At 38.4% G+C, this 16250-nt stretch overlaps 1 protein-coding gene across 1 annotated transcript in view; it reads right to left on the bottom strand.

Moving 5' to 3' along the window:
- Positions 1–1103: 1103 nt before the first annotated feature.
- The window catches only part of LOC122821390 (neurabin-2-like), a 27929-nt gene continuing 12782 nt past the window's right edge, over positions 1104–16250 (bottom strand). The window contains exons 6-15 of the mRNA XM_044099252.1: positions 12999–13131; positions 12371–12491; positions 10480–10584; positions 10237–10372; positions 8420–8563; positions 8235–8288; positions 7925–8056; positions 7724–7821; positions 7509–7605; positions 1104–5971 (exon numbers count right to left, since the gene is read on the bottom strand). Of these exons, the coding sequence (XP_043955187.1) occupies positions 5918–5971; positions 7509–7605; positions 7724–7821; positions 7925–8056; positions 8235–8288; positions 8420–8563; positions 10237–10372; positions 10480–10584; positions 12371–12491; positions 12999–13131 (1074 nt within the window). The 3' untranslated portion in view covers positions 1104–5917. The remainder of the gene's footprint in view (positions 5972–7508; positions 7606–7723; positions 7822–7924; positions 8057–8234; positions 8289–8419; positions 8564–10236; positions 10373–10479; positions 10585–12370; positions 12492–12998; positions 13132–16250) is intronic.

The raw sequence follows: 16250 nt of genomic DNA, 5'->3' as shown, positions 1-16250 counted from the left end.
AAAGTGGGTAAAAATTATTTTCTACTTGAACATATGCCAGGTCGTTCTAAAGTTTCCGTTTGAAGCCTGTCCAGTGTCATCGAGCTAAAGATGAAGAGGCGAAAAAGAAAGCGCTTGGGGCAGAAGACGAAAGAGGGACAAGAATGAAGACGTTCTAAGGATGAAGAAAACGTTCTTCAAAGTGGTTCATAGATGAGTTATGTCAGTCTATCAAGAGATGGCTTGTAAATATTCAACTTAGCTTAAATTACGAGAAAAATGACACGTTACTGTTATCAAACTTGTAGCTATCTTGGGATGTTGGAGAACTTAATATCAGGACGTCTCACCGCTGATACCCAGGCCATTCGTCTCCTTTTCGTTAGCTCCGTTAGCTTAGCCCCCTCGTGTTGTTTACAGGCAGGAGAACAGTGAAACGAAAGTCAATTTTCCATCTTTTTAACGCAGGAAGTTCGTACCACTGCTAAATAATTTTAAGTAACTTAGATTCAAAATATCTGTGAGTCAGTCGTTTTTTGTCGGTTATGTTTATGGCCCCTCAAGATGGCGCTCATAACCCTACGTCTAGAGCAGTGATGTCACGTTCCAAAGCTCTATTCTGTGGCATTAAGGAATGAAATAATGCGTCCATATACACGTCGAAGTAGTAGCTGCACTGCTGGTAAAAAGCTGCGCTCACCAGAACAAGTTCACAGGGACCCTGGTTCGATTCCAGTAAAATCTGTGTCCCATAATTTTCTGTGACCGCAGGCGTAACATGGGGGTTCAATGTTTTGGCCGCAAGATTAAGCTCCACATTTATCTTGCAGAGATAACGGTATTAAAACTTAGCGAATAATTATAAGTCTTTATATTAAATAGAAACAAGTAGATAATGTTATGCATTTTATTCAAAAGATTTTGGAGCAAAATGCTTAACCTGCTTACCAGCAGGACTCAAGTTGGTAGCACTGTTGCCTCGCAAGCAAGAAGGCCTTTGGTCCATGTCCCGCCCTGGTCTTTCTAGTTGCATGTTCTCCTTGTGTTCTCTCCTGGTACTCCAACTTCCTCTTGCCCAGTGACTTAGGCGTTTAGTCTGAATTCAATGGCAAACAGGTAGCAGCTTCATTTTCTTCAGTTTATTGTTTTCAATGCAGACATGAGCAATGGGTAGACAATGGAGTAATGGCCGACAGCATTAGGTAAAACACATGTAAAGGCGTCATAGAGGCAAAAGCAGCATGTTAACTAATACATCATTAAAAGGCAGACTGATCACTTTCTGTGTTTAGACGGCAAACCCAAAGTGACCACGGTTTTGGTGATACAACAGCTATTGTACAGCTCACATTAGTTCAAAATAGAGATGAAACTGTAATAAAAATACTAAAGACATAATAGGACTCAAGTGAGTTGCTTATGGCTGATTTTTCTTTCTTTTAAAAACAAACAAAAAGTCTTTCAAACAAGCTTGTTCCCTTCCAGTTCGACTTCCGGTTTAAACGTACTGCAGGTTTCTTAAATGTAAATGGTTACAAAATCTGAATTGTGTACGGCGTATACAGCAGGCTGGAGTTCTTAACAAAAATGTTTTCAAACAAAAATATGAAGCTCATAGTCCAGTTTATTCTAAATTCGGCCAAATGTTCATTGCTTAATCATGACACCTACAGTCTGAACATAGAAATACTAATAAAACATGTACTGTGAGGATATAATGTAAACATGTGTATTTGATATTTGTATTGTAAGATTTTTGAAGATGAGAACTCCTTTAAGACAGACATTTTTCTGGATGTAAAACGAAAAGAAACTACATATTTAATTAATTTCTAACCAAAACAACATGGGCCCAGTTCAATTTCTTACTGTACTAACAGTAATGTGTCCTAATCAGAGCTTGCCAGCAAGCTGCACTGTCTCAATAAACGCATTCATGAATGAATTCAAACAAATAAGAGACAAAAAAAACCTGCTGCTCTCGGTGACAACAGCAACTCAATCTATACAGCTTTTATACTGTCCTAAAGCACCGTTTAGACCATCCACACAAATAACTAATCTCCAGTGGACACCATTAATAACTGAACAGTTAAATATATAATTGTAAAAACATACAGAATACTGTAACAGCAGTGTGACAAGGCCGATTAGTCTATTCTCAGCATTTAAAAAGCAAAGTGACTCACATTCCAAACATTCCTAGCGTCTTTTAGCATTTACCAGAGCAAAGACATGATTTATTTTTGAACCACCATGACAATAAATTTGATACACCATCAAAATGCCCCTAAGAGATCTTATCTCCCTATTTTAGGCAGCTGTCACTGACTCAAACTCTGTAGGCTGAATACTGGCACAGGGAGCATCTAATTTTTGGCTAACGTTTGTTTACATGCACAGAATTTTCTGGATAATAAACTTGGTGCTTTATCATGTTCAAGTGTCCCCACCCTAATGTCACCCAGAAGTTAAACCACTATGCCCTGTTAGCTTAATTTCTAAAGCAAATAAAGCTTTAGAAATTAAGCTAAACCTTTGCTAGGTTTTACTAGCTAACGGTTTACACGTACTGATATGTGTTCAAATATAAATATAATGTAATATTTAGACGTCCGTTAGCATAGGTTTTTACCAGCTAGTGGTTAAGGGCAATTAGTGTTTCAAATATGAATGTTTAAAAAAAGCCTGTTACCATAAGGTGTTACTAGCTAAAGGATAAGGACACACATTCAAAAAGTGATTTTTTAGTTGCCCATTTACACAATAAGGTTTTGCTAGCTGATGGGTAAGAGCATATACTAAATTAAATGTGAAGGTAAAGTAACTGTTAGATGTTATTTTTGTGAGAGCTACAGTTTTTTACCCTTACAAAAGTTTGTTAGAATGAAATCATTCGCTACTGGCATGTTTGTCTTGTAGCAACCTACAGGCTAGCTAAGTACAGTTACATGCAGAAAATCAACATGGCATGCTGAAATATAAACTTTACAGAATTGAACTATTCTGCACTCAGGGCAGTGACACGTTACATGTTCAGTAAATCAATTCACCTTTTTGGGTGTAAATTTTTGGAGGTACAATTTCAAACGGTCTTTCATACTAAAAGTTCAACAGTATATTCAAGTCTGTTTTCAAAAATTGTAATGAATTTGACATTTTTAACACTGTTATCAAAAATGTAAATGAAATTCAAAAGGGATAGTATAGATTTTCAGAGTAGGTTTTGTTGAGGGGATCTCAGCAGTCATCTTAACTTCTTATGGTAATTTACATAAGTCAATTATTTTCAACAAGCAAACAAGTTGGATCTGTCAGAATGTAACGTGAAAAGCAAAAGAAACTATCTCAAGTGTCCCTGAAATGAACACCTGAGTTCTTTTCATAAAGTTTAAACATATATTTAAAAAAATTAATCAGATGATCAATAAAATTATGTTATTCTTATAATTTTGCATTACAGTTTCTTGGACGAACTTATCGTAACATACTCCGTTTAACAATAAGCAAGTCACCTGGGTTAACATACCCAGAATGCCCTGTAAATAACTGAAGATTTATTTTTAGAATTAGCAAACCTGCAAAAATAACTTTCCAATGAACAACTGTAACATTTCTAAGATGGAAATTGTTTTATTATAGTAGAAATTTGCTTTGCTTTTGGGTCAACTTCTACTAACTCGGCTTTCTCTTTCATCAAAGTCCATAAGCTAAAAGAATAATCTATTGCAGGTAAGATATTGACAGTTTATAAACCTTGATAGAGCTCTAGAACACCAAAAACCCAACTAAAGTCAGTGTGGGACCAACTACTATGTGGGCTCACAATAGGCTTCTTCTTATAAGGGACTTATTTGGGTTGTTGGTATTTAATAGTTTTTGAATAAGGGTTTTTTTTAAAACCCGTTTAACACAAAGTATCAAATAAACATGTTAGTTCTAAAAGTATCAAGATCTAATTATTGCTCTTTTTGCTTATATGGGGTTTTGTCATTACATCAAATAAAGACTGAAGATAATCTACTGATCCCCTACCAGAACACTTTCATTTCATTTTCATTTTTATCTTAAGAATCAGAATACTTTTATGACTTTAAAAAAACTAGATTTAAGCAGCTTTGTAGAAGTCAGTAAAAACAGTACAGGAGAATATTGTTCAATAATTTTGTTGATTTTGTTTTGTTCAAAACACAAAAGCCTGATCCTATAACAGGGTGTGGACACTTAATGTCGAACGTTTTTCCCCCCACAACCAATCATTTGTTCTTAAAACAATTGTCAGACTCCGAAACGTTTGGAGCATCTTAAATCCAAACCTGGAAGAAAATATCACCATTAATGCGTCACACAACAGTCTAAAGCTGCATTTCCATCGACTGTAAAATTGCGCAAATTGGAATTGCGAAATGAAAACACTGCAATTTCGGAAAAAGGAAAAGAAAAAAAAACTTTTGCTTTAGGATGAAGTGGTTTTTCAGTCTGACGGTAAAAACACTTTTTCTCCGCATCACAGGAGTCATGTGGTCAACAGCCGGACGTTACTCCTGGCGGAAAAGACGAAGAAGACAACAGGAAGGTTTTTTAACAAATTGCCACGTGAACAAATTTATTAATGTGTGATTACTTGCCGACCACAATTAAGAAGAAGAAGAACCTGTGATTTAAATTGCGTTTCTTATTTACTAGAAACACTTTGAGAAATAGGTTTTTTTTAACATTGACGGAACAATGTCAACAAAGTTTTATGCACATTTTACTGGAAACGCAGCTTCAGAATGTCACTGCACTTGGCATTCTGAAACCCAGCTAAAAAAAACCCGTCTTACGTAAAAGAACTTAGAGCTGAAGCTTCGGCTCGCCTGTAAAGCCCACAGATATCGCAGACACCGACAGCACACAACATGAGAAGCTCCACCCGCACAGAATAGAATGCTTACACCCTGTTTGCCACTGATGTAGATTTTAAAAAAAGAGATGAAACTGAGCAATATGAAGCATCATTCACTCATGACACTGCCTCGTTCTGATCTACTAGATCCAACCAACCCGCCTAAGCTAGTTAAGAGCTTTTAAATAAACGAGTAGAGAGTATATACACCTCCGCCATTCAGACTTTATGGTAGACACACTGTCAGCTGAAGGAGGGAAACCACAGACATGGGTTTCCAAGGCTCTCTGCAGTTTCACAGGCTTGGATGAGAAACGTCTTTCAGTTTTTTTATTTATTTTTTTTTAGAATTCTATTTATTACTTAACTACCAGCGTTCTGTTGGCTTTTTCCTTTTAAACATTGTGTTCCCTATCAGGATTTCTTGTCTGGTCATCGGCCAGGTCCACCGCTCTTCGTCTCAGTAGTCGTTGAGTCCATTGATCGACGCCAACAAACAGAAGAACAACTTGTCCTCTTTGTGAGGAAAAAAAAAAGAAGCAAACTCGTGGTTCACTGAGTTTAAAAAGCAACAATCATTTGTCCTCTGATCCGTTTTGTTCTGCATTCATGCCCACCGTCTATAAAGCACTTTGTGACGAGCCTGGGTATTAAAAGCGCTTTTTTTTTTCCTTTTTTTTTTTTTGTTTGTTTTAAACGAAGTCAGTTGAATTATAATTAGAACCTGGAAAGATACCATTGATGACGAGAGGGGGAAAAAATCCACAGACGGGGTACAAGTCAAGTGATTGTTATTTTAGTTGATTGCCAAGCTGGTTGACAGGAAGACACACAAGAGGAGGATTCCGGTTATTACAGGTGGTGCATTCTGGGAGGGGATGAGGAGCGGCGTCCTCCTCAGCCTCTCTTTTACGATTGCCGCTTTTAGTTTTTTTAACAGGTCTGTCCGTGCAGCAGATGGGTAGTTGGGATTTAATGTGGCCCTGGTCTGAATGAAGGCTGAGGACCCCCTCTTCTGGTCACAGATAGGAGGTAGGACTCAGCAGCAGCTTAGGGTGGTGAAGGGCTCTTCAAGGCATCCACTTTGGTCTCCAGGTCTGTAATCTGTGGGAAAAAAACACACAACATAAGGTTCATTCATTTGTAGTCAGATGAGTACTTTAGCCTAACAACTTTTTACATACGATTTAAGTTGGTACGGCATGTTTGCTTATAAAAATCAAAATAATGCAGCAACAAATATAACAAAAAGAAGGCAAAAATTTCTCCTAAGCACAACTCTGAAAAATTTGAAATACCTAATAATTTGTTCTAGAATCGAGGGACTTGTCCTTGGTTGTGCTCCTTATTGGGTAGCAATCCACTCACATACTAATCACTGTTTATAACTTTGATTCCTATGAGAAAATTATAAAGTCATGTCAATCAATTTCACTAAAGATAAAAGCATGGATGAGATTCTCTAGCTCTTGCTGGGACATTAGTCCTTTAATCCTGGAAATGTTCTGCAGGTGATCGAAGGCTGTCTTTGTAAGTGTCTTTATGTGGCTCTGAAGGTTCAGGCCAGAGTTCATCTCTACGCCCAGATTTTAGGCCTGATTTCTAGTTCCCAGCTGAATCTTTGCGTTGTCTCTAGATCATTCCTCTCTGTAGGTCCAAAGATAGTGACTTCAGTTTTGTTTCTGTTCAGTTGAAGAAAGTTACGACGCATCCACACCTTCATTTGTTCTCAGCATCTGTTCAGTGCCTGGATGGGTTCATAGTCACCTGGTGAAAAGTTATCTATTATCTATTAAAGTTATCTGACAATGAGGTTTTGGTCCCTGACAAAAAGAATCTATTAATCGTGACCCAGTTTGGTGGACTTTCTATCGCGTTAGCAAAGGGAAATATTTTGTTTAAAAAAATGTACAGCGCAACATGCTGTTCTTGTATATTTGTTACAAGAAAACAGTAATTCTCAGATGTCTTTGTCATAATTGTATCAAGGCTTGTATAAGATTTAGTGATGTAAAATAACTATCCTGTGAAAAGTGGACAGAGAAGTTGCCTCCAAGCATTCATAGTTGTATCTAACTCCAAACCATCCACTTTATAGAGCACAGTGGAGATCAGCATGTTCGGTAACCATGGTAACCTCTAATGGAGCAGAGAACCTGGCAGTTTGAGCAGGTAATATGAGTGTGGTATATTGCCACTCTATAAAGATGCTTCAGTCTATGCATCAAACCAAAAATAATAAAGAAATGTTAATCATAAGATGATTATAACTAATAATTAATATACTAAATAATGATTTGCTGTAATCAGAGTAAAAAGTTATAATAATACAGTAATATAATGAGCCAAACCCTTTTTTTGCCTGTTATATGATGCAGTGATGGTTTCTGATATGACGAACAGGGCAGTTGCCCAGGGCGCTATTCGGAAAGCGTGTGGAGTGAGGGGGATACAGGTCACATGACTGAGCAGAACTTTCCGAATCTTGATAGTTCGTTGGGATATTTGTATTATGGAGGCAGGCACTGAGATGAGAAGATGTAGCACTAACAGGGAACAGTATGAGACGGCTAACAGCTAGCATCGCTACATCCGTAGAGGGAACGGAAGTGAGCGTGATAAACACGGACCGGCCACCGACCTTTTCCTGCAGGTTGTCTGTTTCTTCTTTGTGTGTCGCCTCACTCTCTTCTTGTGCAAGCCGCTGAGCGGTCTCCTTCTTCAGGTACTCGACTTCCCTACAAATCATAAACACACATTCATGTTTAACTCTACGCTCAATACCATCACATTTGATCATTTAGCATCCAGAGCTCCAGATCAGGTACTCCTCTCCGTTTTTTTTGCTTCTCTTACTTTTGCTGGTATTCTTTAATCATTCTCTTGGCTTTGTTGTATTTCCTCTCTAGGGTTTGATACTGGGCCTGGGTTTCTTTCAGGTGTTCATCCACAGCCTAAAAACACATGCTTAGTATTTAAATCGCCAGAAACCAGCTTTTACTGGACAAGGGAGGTCTTGTTATTATAATTTTTTTTATTTATTCTCTATGAAATTACCTTACACAGGGATTGTGCCTCCATCCAGTAGCCCTCGAGCTTCTCCATCCTCTCCTTGCTGTCTCTGATGTTTTGCTCCAACTGAGCGCGCTCCATCCGCCAACGCAACTTATCCTGCTCCGCATGAGCCAGCTGGAGGTAAGGGGGTGTCATTGTGGGAGGGAGGAGGTGGTACGTGGGTGGGAGAGCCAGCATTAAGTCATTGTTGAGAACAGACAGAGATGTGTTTTCTCTTCTGTACCACACGTTATTTTTTTATTTTTTTTGTAACTCATCCTGTGGAAACGAACTGAAAACAAAGTGGGCTCACCTTCCTCTTTAACAGCTGGATCTCTGCCTGCGTAACCGCATGTTTAATCTGGAGCTACACCAACAAAAATAGATACCAGGACGTTTGGTTTTAGCTCAGAGCATATAACAAACCCAATAAAGAAAAGTTTATTTAAGTAAAAAGTAGAAGCAAACGGCAGTAAATCTGCTGAAAACCAAACGCACCTCCTTGAATTTGTGGGTTAGCTTCTCAGGATCAAGCTCTACAGGAGACAAGGTGTCCTGGTTCTCCGCCAGGTCAAAAACTTCGATGGAGTTCGGAAACATCGGGCTCATCTCCTCCTCCTCGTCTGTAGCGTATTCGCCAGTCTAATCACAGACAGAAGGCAAATAAAATACATTTAGAAGCATAAAATGAGAGAACAGAGAAGGAAACTGATAATCCTTTAACTGCTAGCTAGTAGTCTTGCAAGTGTTGTGGGCTTAAACTATGTCACATTTTTTCCTGAATTGAGAGCGACTATCACAATGTGGCAGCATCTCAGTTAAAAGTAGGAACAACAGTTTGGTTTGCTGGTTGTTTTTCTCAGTTACTATAATCTCTTTTGACAATAAAAGCTATCAAACAACATATTCAAGCATTTAAAGGACCATGTTCAATATTTGAAGCTGAACAGTATATTGTTTGATTAATAAAATTCTAGTATCTCAACTTTCACTCTATTGGATACACATGGCAGCCATATTGGAATTCGCAGTGTAGGCTGGTGAGAAACCTTTCGCTTTTCAAGTTGACTAATTGTAACAAATTGAAGAATTTTTTTTTTTTGTTAAAAAAAATTGTATTATTGGAAGGGAGTTTTATGTAGTTTGAACAACAAAAAATGTAATTGTGCTGTATATTGAATGTGAATATTCAAGAGAAAGACTAAATGTAGCCAGAACCTTTAAGGTAAAAAATCCAAATGAATCCAAATGATTAATGGCAATCTCCAGTCCTGACCATTTATCATGTTTTTCTGCGCTACATCACAAAGTAAGTTAGTCTTACATTAACAGGGTGTATTGAATTGTAATCAGGTTATAAAGCCATGATATAATCATCATAATGGATTTTCAGCTCTGCTTACACTTCTGTACTGACACAAAGACAACCTGGTTATCAGCGTATAGACCACAGCAAACAAGATGTCTATATTAACTTCGTTTTCACACCAAGTATTTGTTTGTTTGTTATAATGACTACATATGGTTTTAAAGAAGCTAACCATTTACCCAGCTTTTATTAGGAATTTGTATATTCTGTGAATACAAATGAATTTAACAGTATTTAAATATCCGTTTAGATGAAAATATGTCTTTCTGGCCAATTTGTGGAAAAACTAACACTGCATGTGACCCTGAATGCACCGTTCTCACAGTTTCTGTCACAAAAACTATGCTTGTGTCTGAAAGCATCCCGAATTAATAAGTAAAAACTACAACATAAACAGATATAAATACGCAAGATAAATGTTTTTGTAATGTGTCCCCAAAAAATATTAGCAGGTGCAAAAACAATCGTTGATGCTCTTTCAACAATCTATGTAATTTCCTTTCACTATCCAATTTGCAGCTGAGTTATGCAGGAATTACATGACTAACTCATAGGGAAAACACGCAAGCAGATGGAGCTATTAAACACATTTTTAATAGATAATTGTAATTTTCTTGGCATCAAATAACAAAGGCAATTTATATGCTAATAGAAAGGGTTCTGTTCCCTTTTCTGACCACAAGGTGGAGAAGTTAGACTGAGAAAGGACAGGCCGTGTGGTTTCACACAGACGACATTTTGTCTCAACACAAACACACAACGAAGGGACACTTTTGATTTCCTGTGGTTACGTGAAGCTGCAGCAGGCGCACGCAGCACAGCTGACGATGCGCTCTGCTTTGTGTTCTTCAGAAATACACAGAGAAAAAAACCTGGACAAGTTTATCTAAGCTGTACTTTTTTATTTTCAATAATCGCTTTGATGTGCTGCATGTCTTCCCCCTACCTCTTCGTCGTCGTCCATGTACTGTTTGTATCTCTGCTCCATCATCTCTCTCTGCCATCTCTCCTGCTCCAGAGTCTGCTGGATCAGCTGAGCCACTTCGCTTTGCTCCCCCGGCTTTTCCCTGCCAATAACAAACCTAAAATAAAACGAAAAAACATTTAACTCACACATTTGAAGCATGAAACTCCTTTATTAGCTTCCAAAATTAAAAACGTGAGTTCGCAGAAAGGAAATGCGACTGACTTGACTGTGCCTGATGTGTTGCGGAGGACAGAGGCGGCGAAGCTCTGGGTGACGCCAACCAGACTGGTCCCATCAACCTCCACTATCAAATCGTTCACCTGGATCCTGAAAGCACAGCAGAAATAAACCCTCTGTTTGCAGTCACAGAACCACCTTAAGGACTGTTTTCAAGTCCAAACCGCCAGGATCTAAGTTCCAGTATCAGAAAGGAAGTACGCTGTAGAGAACAGTTTCAGTGACACCAGAGGCTTTCAGAAATACTGAGACCTGTTGAACAAGTCCAAAAAGGTCAGTAGAATTTATTGGGATTTTATGTAATACGCCAACACAGGCAAATGCTGTGTTTCCATAACAAATACGCACAAATAATTCTATTCTGCTGAAATGTTGAAAAACCCCTCCACAATTTCACAAATGGCGTGTTTCCTTTAAATAAGAAATGCAATTAAAATCACACATGAACAAGCTTGTAAAAATTATGGCAGCGATTAATGCAAAATATTACTTGACCTACTCCTAATTCAGCGACCGTTTTACAGAAGAGCTACGGATTCAACACGTTGGACTGACACAAAACATTTTATGGACTGATGCTGTGAGAGCTCTGGTGGAGCCAGCTGCACATTGTCTGAAAAAAAAAAAAAACCATCATCCTCCTACTACTTCCTGTCGTCCTCTTCATCATTTCCACCTGCAGTAACATCTGGTTGTTGATCACGTGACTCATGATGTGAAAAAAATGTTTCTATTGCAGTTTTGGGAAATACATCTATTTTGACACAGCTGAAAAACCACCTCATCTTACCTTTTTATCAAAAAAATGTCAGTTTTTAAAAATTAATTTCAAAATTGCTGTGTTTCTATTAAGCAAATTTATGTTTGAAATTTGAATTTGCGCAATTTTTTGGTTAATGGCAACGCAACTACTGACTCATAAGAACTAGCTCCTCATTCTACGGTTTGCTTGGTACAAAGGGTGTGGACCTTCAGTTAATGATCAATGATTGCTTCCTGAAGCCGTGGACTCTGTTGAAGTTTTAAACGACTGGATCTGATTTTACTCAATTCTAAAGTTTAGCTGTGATGTATGTGATGCGCCAGCTATTGTTTGAACCTTAACAGAAATCGTCATCCCACACTTTGAACAGAGACTTGCTGAGCTGAACAACATTTTTGCCAGTAATAAAATGTCTTAAACATTCCTCTTGCTCTGACTTTAACTGCTCAATATTTGGAGGTGTGGCCAACACGGGCGGAATGGCTTTGTTGACTTCTTTTTCCTGCCATTGCCAAACTACAACCCTAAACAGGCAAAGTACTATTCTAAACAGCACAAAAAAATTAACATCATCATTCACAACTCCTCCTTCTGGCTTGGTTAAAATTCTGTGTGAGAAATCAAGTTCAATGGAAGAAATCCAATATGGCACACTGAAGGGAGATGAGAATCAAGCAGAATTGGATATGAAGGCAATGGCCAGGCTAACACAACCATGAAATGGAAGTAAAACGATACATGGAAAAGTTTAATAAAAATTTAAAAGGAGCTGCATTAATTTGTTTCTAACCTTGTTTAGTTTGATACACCTGAAAGATTACTTGTTAGAAGTTGGAAATTATTCAAGACTGGTGTTTTTAGTAGCGGAAAATGCACAAAAATCTTCATCTTTGTGAATCCACTTCACCATTATGCAGTGCTTTGAGTTACTCCATCACACAAGATTACAATAAGGCATCAAAGTTTGTGGACATACGTGACAAATCGTGGAACAGTTCACATGCCCTGAATAGTTCTGTAAACCACTGTAAACATCATTTTTCCATTCAGCCTGTCGATTCCGTTCTAGTCGAAACAAGTATCAGGACGAGTACAGACCGGTGGGCAGCGTACCTGCCGTCTCTGTGAGCAGCTCCACCCTCCGTGACAGTTTTAACGAAGATCCCCAGCTTCTCCAGGCCCATGTCCGCTCCTGCTCCCATGCCAATGATACTGATCCCGAGGCCGTCGCTGTCTGAACCGCGCAGAGACAAAAACACAGCGACACTGTATCGTTATATCCTGTTCTACTTCTTCCTTTTGTTTATAAGTACATGGTATCAACTAAAACGTTAGTACATTAAATAACTTCAAACAGCTAATCCATATACTTGTTTTCCAGTCAGTCTGTTGATATCGTTCTAGTCGAAACAAGTACTTCATAAATTTAGAAAAATCATGAAGTATGTCAGACCCATTGTGTAAGTACAAAATACAACATAATTACAAAATAAGTACCAACATGAATTAGCTATACCACATACCAGCTGGTTCTAATCTATTACCTCCAGAATGACTAGCTGCTAATTAGGCTAATCCACACAAACTTTAATCCCATAAGAAGATAAGAGTTACACGCAGACAGACAGTGTATGTCCTCTGAGAGAACCCCGCCAGTGTATCTGTGTGTGTATGTGGTGTGCTTAGTTACATAAGAGACTTGACGGAGTGACTCTTAGCGACTTTAAACATGTGTACAAACCTTTCTCCAGCTCGACGGGAAACAAATCCAGCTTCTCGACTCTCTTTTCAAGCTCATACTCGGCCGAGGCAGCCATGGGGTCAACGTCGTCATTGCGCCGGTCGTAGTCTTCATTAGAGTAGGTGGTGAAGACCTGCGCATAAGACAAAAGTTAAAGGTCAGGCAACTCAGCACCTCACTGAAATGTTAAAGAAAATCATTCTGTATAGCTGAACATTTTTGGCCTAAATGTGAACCACGACTTTTGTCCCTAAGGGAAAGGACAATAGTCAAAGTTAATGGGAAAGATGATCGGGACACCGTCCAATTAGATCAAAACATATTCATGGGTTAGAATGACCCAGTCAAAGTCCAGACCTGAATTCAATTCAGAATCAGTGATAATACATGAAAATTGCTGTTCATCAATTTTCTGGAGCTATTTTACAGAAAAGAATGGTTTTAGCCAGCAGACATTCTGCAAAAGACTGGTGTTGATCAACAATTTATTGGCTCTTGAGTGTCTGAATATATACTTTTTGTAAAAAATAAATTTGAAAAACTACGACTACACCATAAATTATGCTCTACCTTGTGTTGTTCAGTCACATAAAATCACAATATTGCACATTGAAGATTGTTCTTATATCATGAGGAAAATAAAAAAAGAGATATATCTACAAATATATATAGATATTTCTATATACATATATACAGTATGTATGTATATACATACATATATGTATATAGAAATGTAGCATTATTTGAAACAAGAAGTCACTTTATGTTTCTTTTGGTAAATCTCAAACTATGTGTGCCTTTCCTTTCACTGTACCCTCTCATTTGTGTTGCTATCTATAATTCCCCTCCCCCAACCCAAAAAGGTCAACAGCTTCGGTTTCCTTGGTAACCATCTTGTTGATCACATGGCTGCATTTCCATGGAAGCCTGGCACATTTAGCGTCAATCTTGCAGTAGAAACATATATATAGATATATACTTATATCTATATATGTGTGTGTGTGGGGGTGTGTGTGTGTGTGTTTTAGGGTCCTAAAACCGAAGGAAGAGCTGAAGGATTTTATTGTGTAGGAGGTTTTTCTTACTGTATTATTTACGTTCCACTGTACGGAAGACACTGTCTCTCTCTTTTTCTCTGCCTCTCTCTGTCTCACACACACACACGCACATGCACGCACACGCACACACACACACGCACACACACCAGTAGAAACCGGGTCATAGGGCAGAATTGTTAGACTGCTTCCTGTTGTCACGCTTCCTTCCTGTTGAGTAACTTTAAAGCTGTGTAAATGTCTGCAAGAGCTTGTCTACAATAGGGCCCTAAAGTTCTCTGCAGCCTACTGAGTCAACCTAAGAGAATAATAAAAACTAAAAAAAAATAGAACCAGGACAAAGCACAACATCGAACAAAACGTATAAAATCCATAAGATAAGGTTTGTTGAACTCAGCAGAACTCACTAGTTGAACTTACATCAACTCTTAAGAAACTTTCAGCTTCCCCTTTTTGTGTTAAAATGTTGAAATAGGTAGGCTTTTGCTCTTATTGTTATTCTCATTTCATGGAGATATGTTGAATTTCCATGTCAATGGTAGACAAAAATGAAATAAAACAAAAACAACAACAAATCCCACCAACATGTAGAATATTTTCTCCCAGGAGCAAATGCTTCCACATTTCTGATTTTTGTCTGTGTAGGAATCCTGGACTCCCATGTTATTTGACTGCATGATAAAGGCCATAGCACACAATGTGGTTCCACATGAGACCGGATGGTCTTCAGTAAAAACGCTGCTGTGTTTTTGTACATGTAGCCTATTGCAGCTGGCTGTGTTGTGACAGGAGCGTGGGAAACCAATCCGGCATGGCAAACGAAATCCAGATCACAGCGTAAGTGGCTGGGATGTGCGCATTTAAATGGTTGCTTCCATATGTGTGTCCTGTTTTAATAACTACACTTTTAACATCTACCGTCATTCCAGTACTGTGGAAGGAACCTACATCAGGTAACACTGCGAGGTTTTAGCGTTTTGTCCAGGTTCCACCAATTAGACTCACCTGAAGATTGCATCTTAAATCCCTTTTCCTCTATGTTCATACTGCTGAGTTCTCCGCATTTGGGTCCTCAACCATGATATATGTCAAAAGGAGCTAATTCTAAGTCTTATTCAGGTGGTACAAGCTTTTTGGCATTTTTTGTGTTTTCTAATATTAGCTGACAAGACGACCTCCTTGAAGGTTCTGCTCCTTTCAGCATGTTTCCACAGCCAATGTCTTATCTGTCCACTTCAGATCACGCAGCCTCCAAAAGTGGACAAATGTGGAGTTGTATTCTTATTTTCTTGTGCTTCAATTCATTTGTTTCTTTCTTCCTTTCCTTCCCTCGTTCTTACATTTACAGCCTCAGATAGTTTGCGACATACACCCCCTTTCATGTGAACGCCGATGCGGGAAGGTTTGACGGATGATTAGCAGGAAAATTAGGAGCGCGTCATATTTGGTGGAGGCAAGTGTTCAAGCACTGGCAGTGCTCTGGGTTATAATTTGCTTTTGTTAAAGAAGCATGGCAACAAAACAGAGGGCAGCTTTCTGGGTGCAGCGGAAACCAAGTCCATTAAATTCAAAAGGGAAAGGATCAAATTTGACAGTTAGTCGTGGATGGATTAAGAACTTTAGTTTTGCGGTTTTGAAGCTGAATCGAACCGTTGTTGAATGTCCGATCACTTTTTCCTCCCAGTTTTTACTGGGATTCAGAAGCCATATAGTTTAAGACCATTTTGAATGGAATTTAGGATCCTTATTACAACAAAAATGTACAAAAGAAAATGTGAGATTTTTAATAAAAGTAGTGGCAAGCTTTCTTGCACAGAGTGAATGTAGCATCGTATGGGTTGGCAACGGAAGTGAACGTCATCAAGCAAACCAGCAATAAAGTTATGCACAAAAAGATAGCTGACAAGGGAAGGTTAGCAGCTGGTTGGAGTAGCTTCCACCTCCTCAATGGAGATATCTGTATGTGACTCAAACGTTTGTCTGACAGAAAATTTCAGGAGAAAATCAAACTATATAAACTATACAAGATTAAATAATCCTGCCGGGGCAAAATTTAAGACCAGCTTACATTTTGACATAAATTGAAGACTTTTTTAAACATGTGCAGACACGCTACACATAAAATAACATCAGAATCAATGTAGCGGAGCAACACAGAACATGCCTTTTTCGTGCAAACACTTTTCCTCTTGGTCAG

This window comes from Gambusia affinis, linkage group LG19 (genome assembly GCF_019740435.1).
Source record: "Gambusia affinis linkage group LG19, SWU_Gaff_1.0, whole genome shotgun sequence".
NCBI classification, from domain to species: Eukaryota; Metazoa; Chordata; class Actinopteri; order Cyprinodontiformes; family Poeciliidae; genus Gambusia; species Gambusia affinis.
Note: the sequence above shows the minus strand (reverse complement) of the source record. Positions and strands in the feature narration are given on the sequence as shown.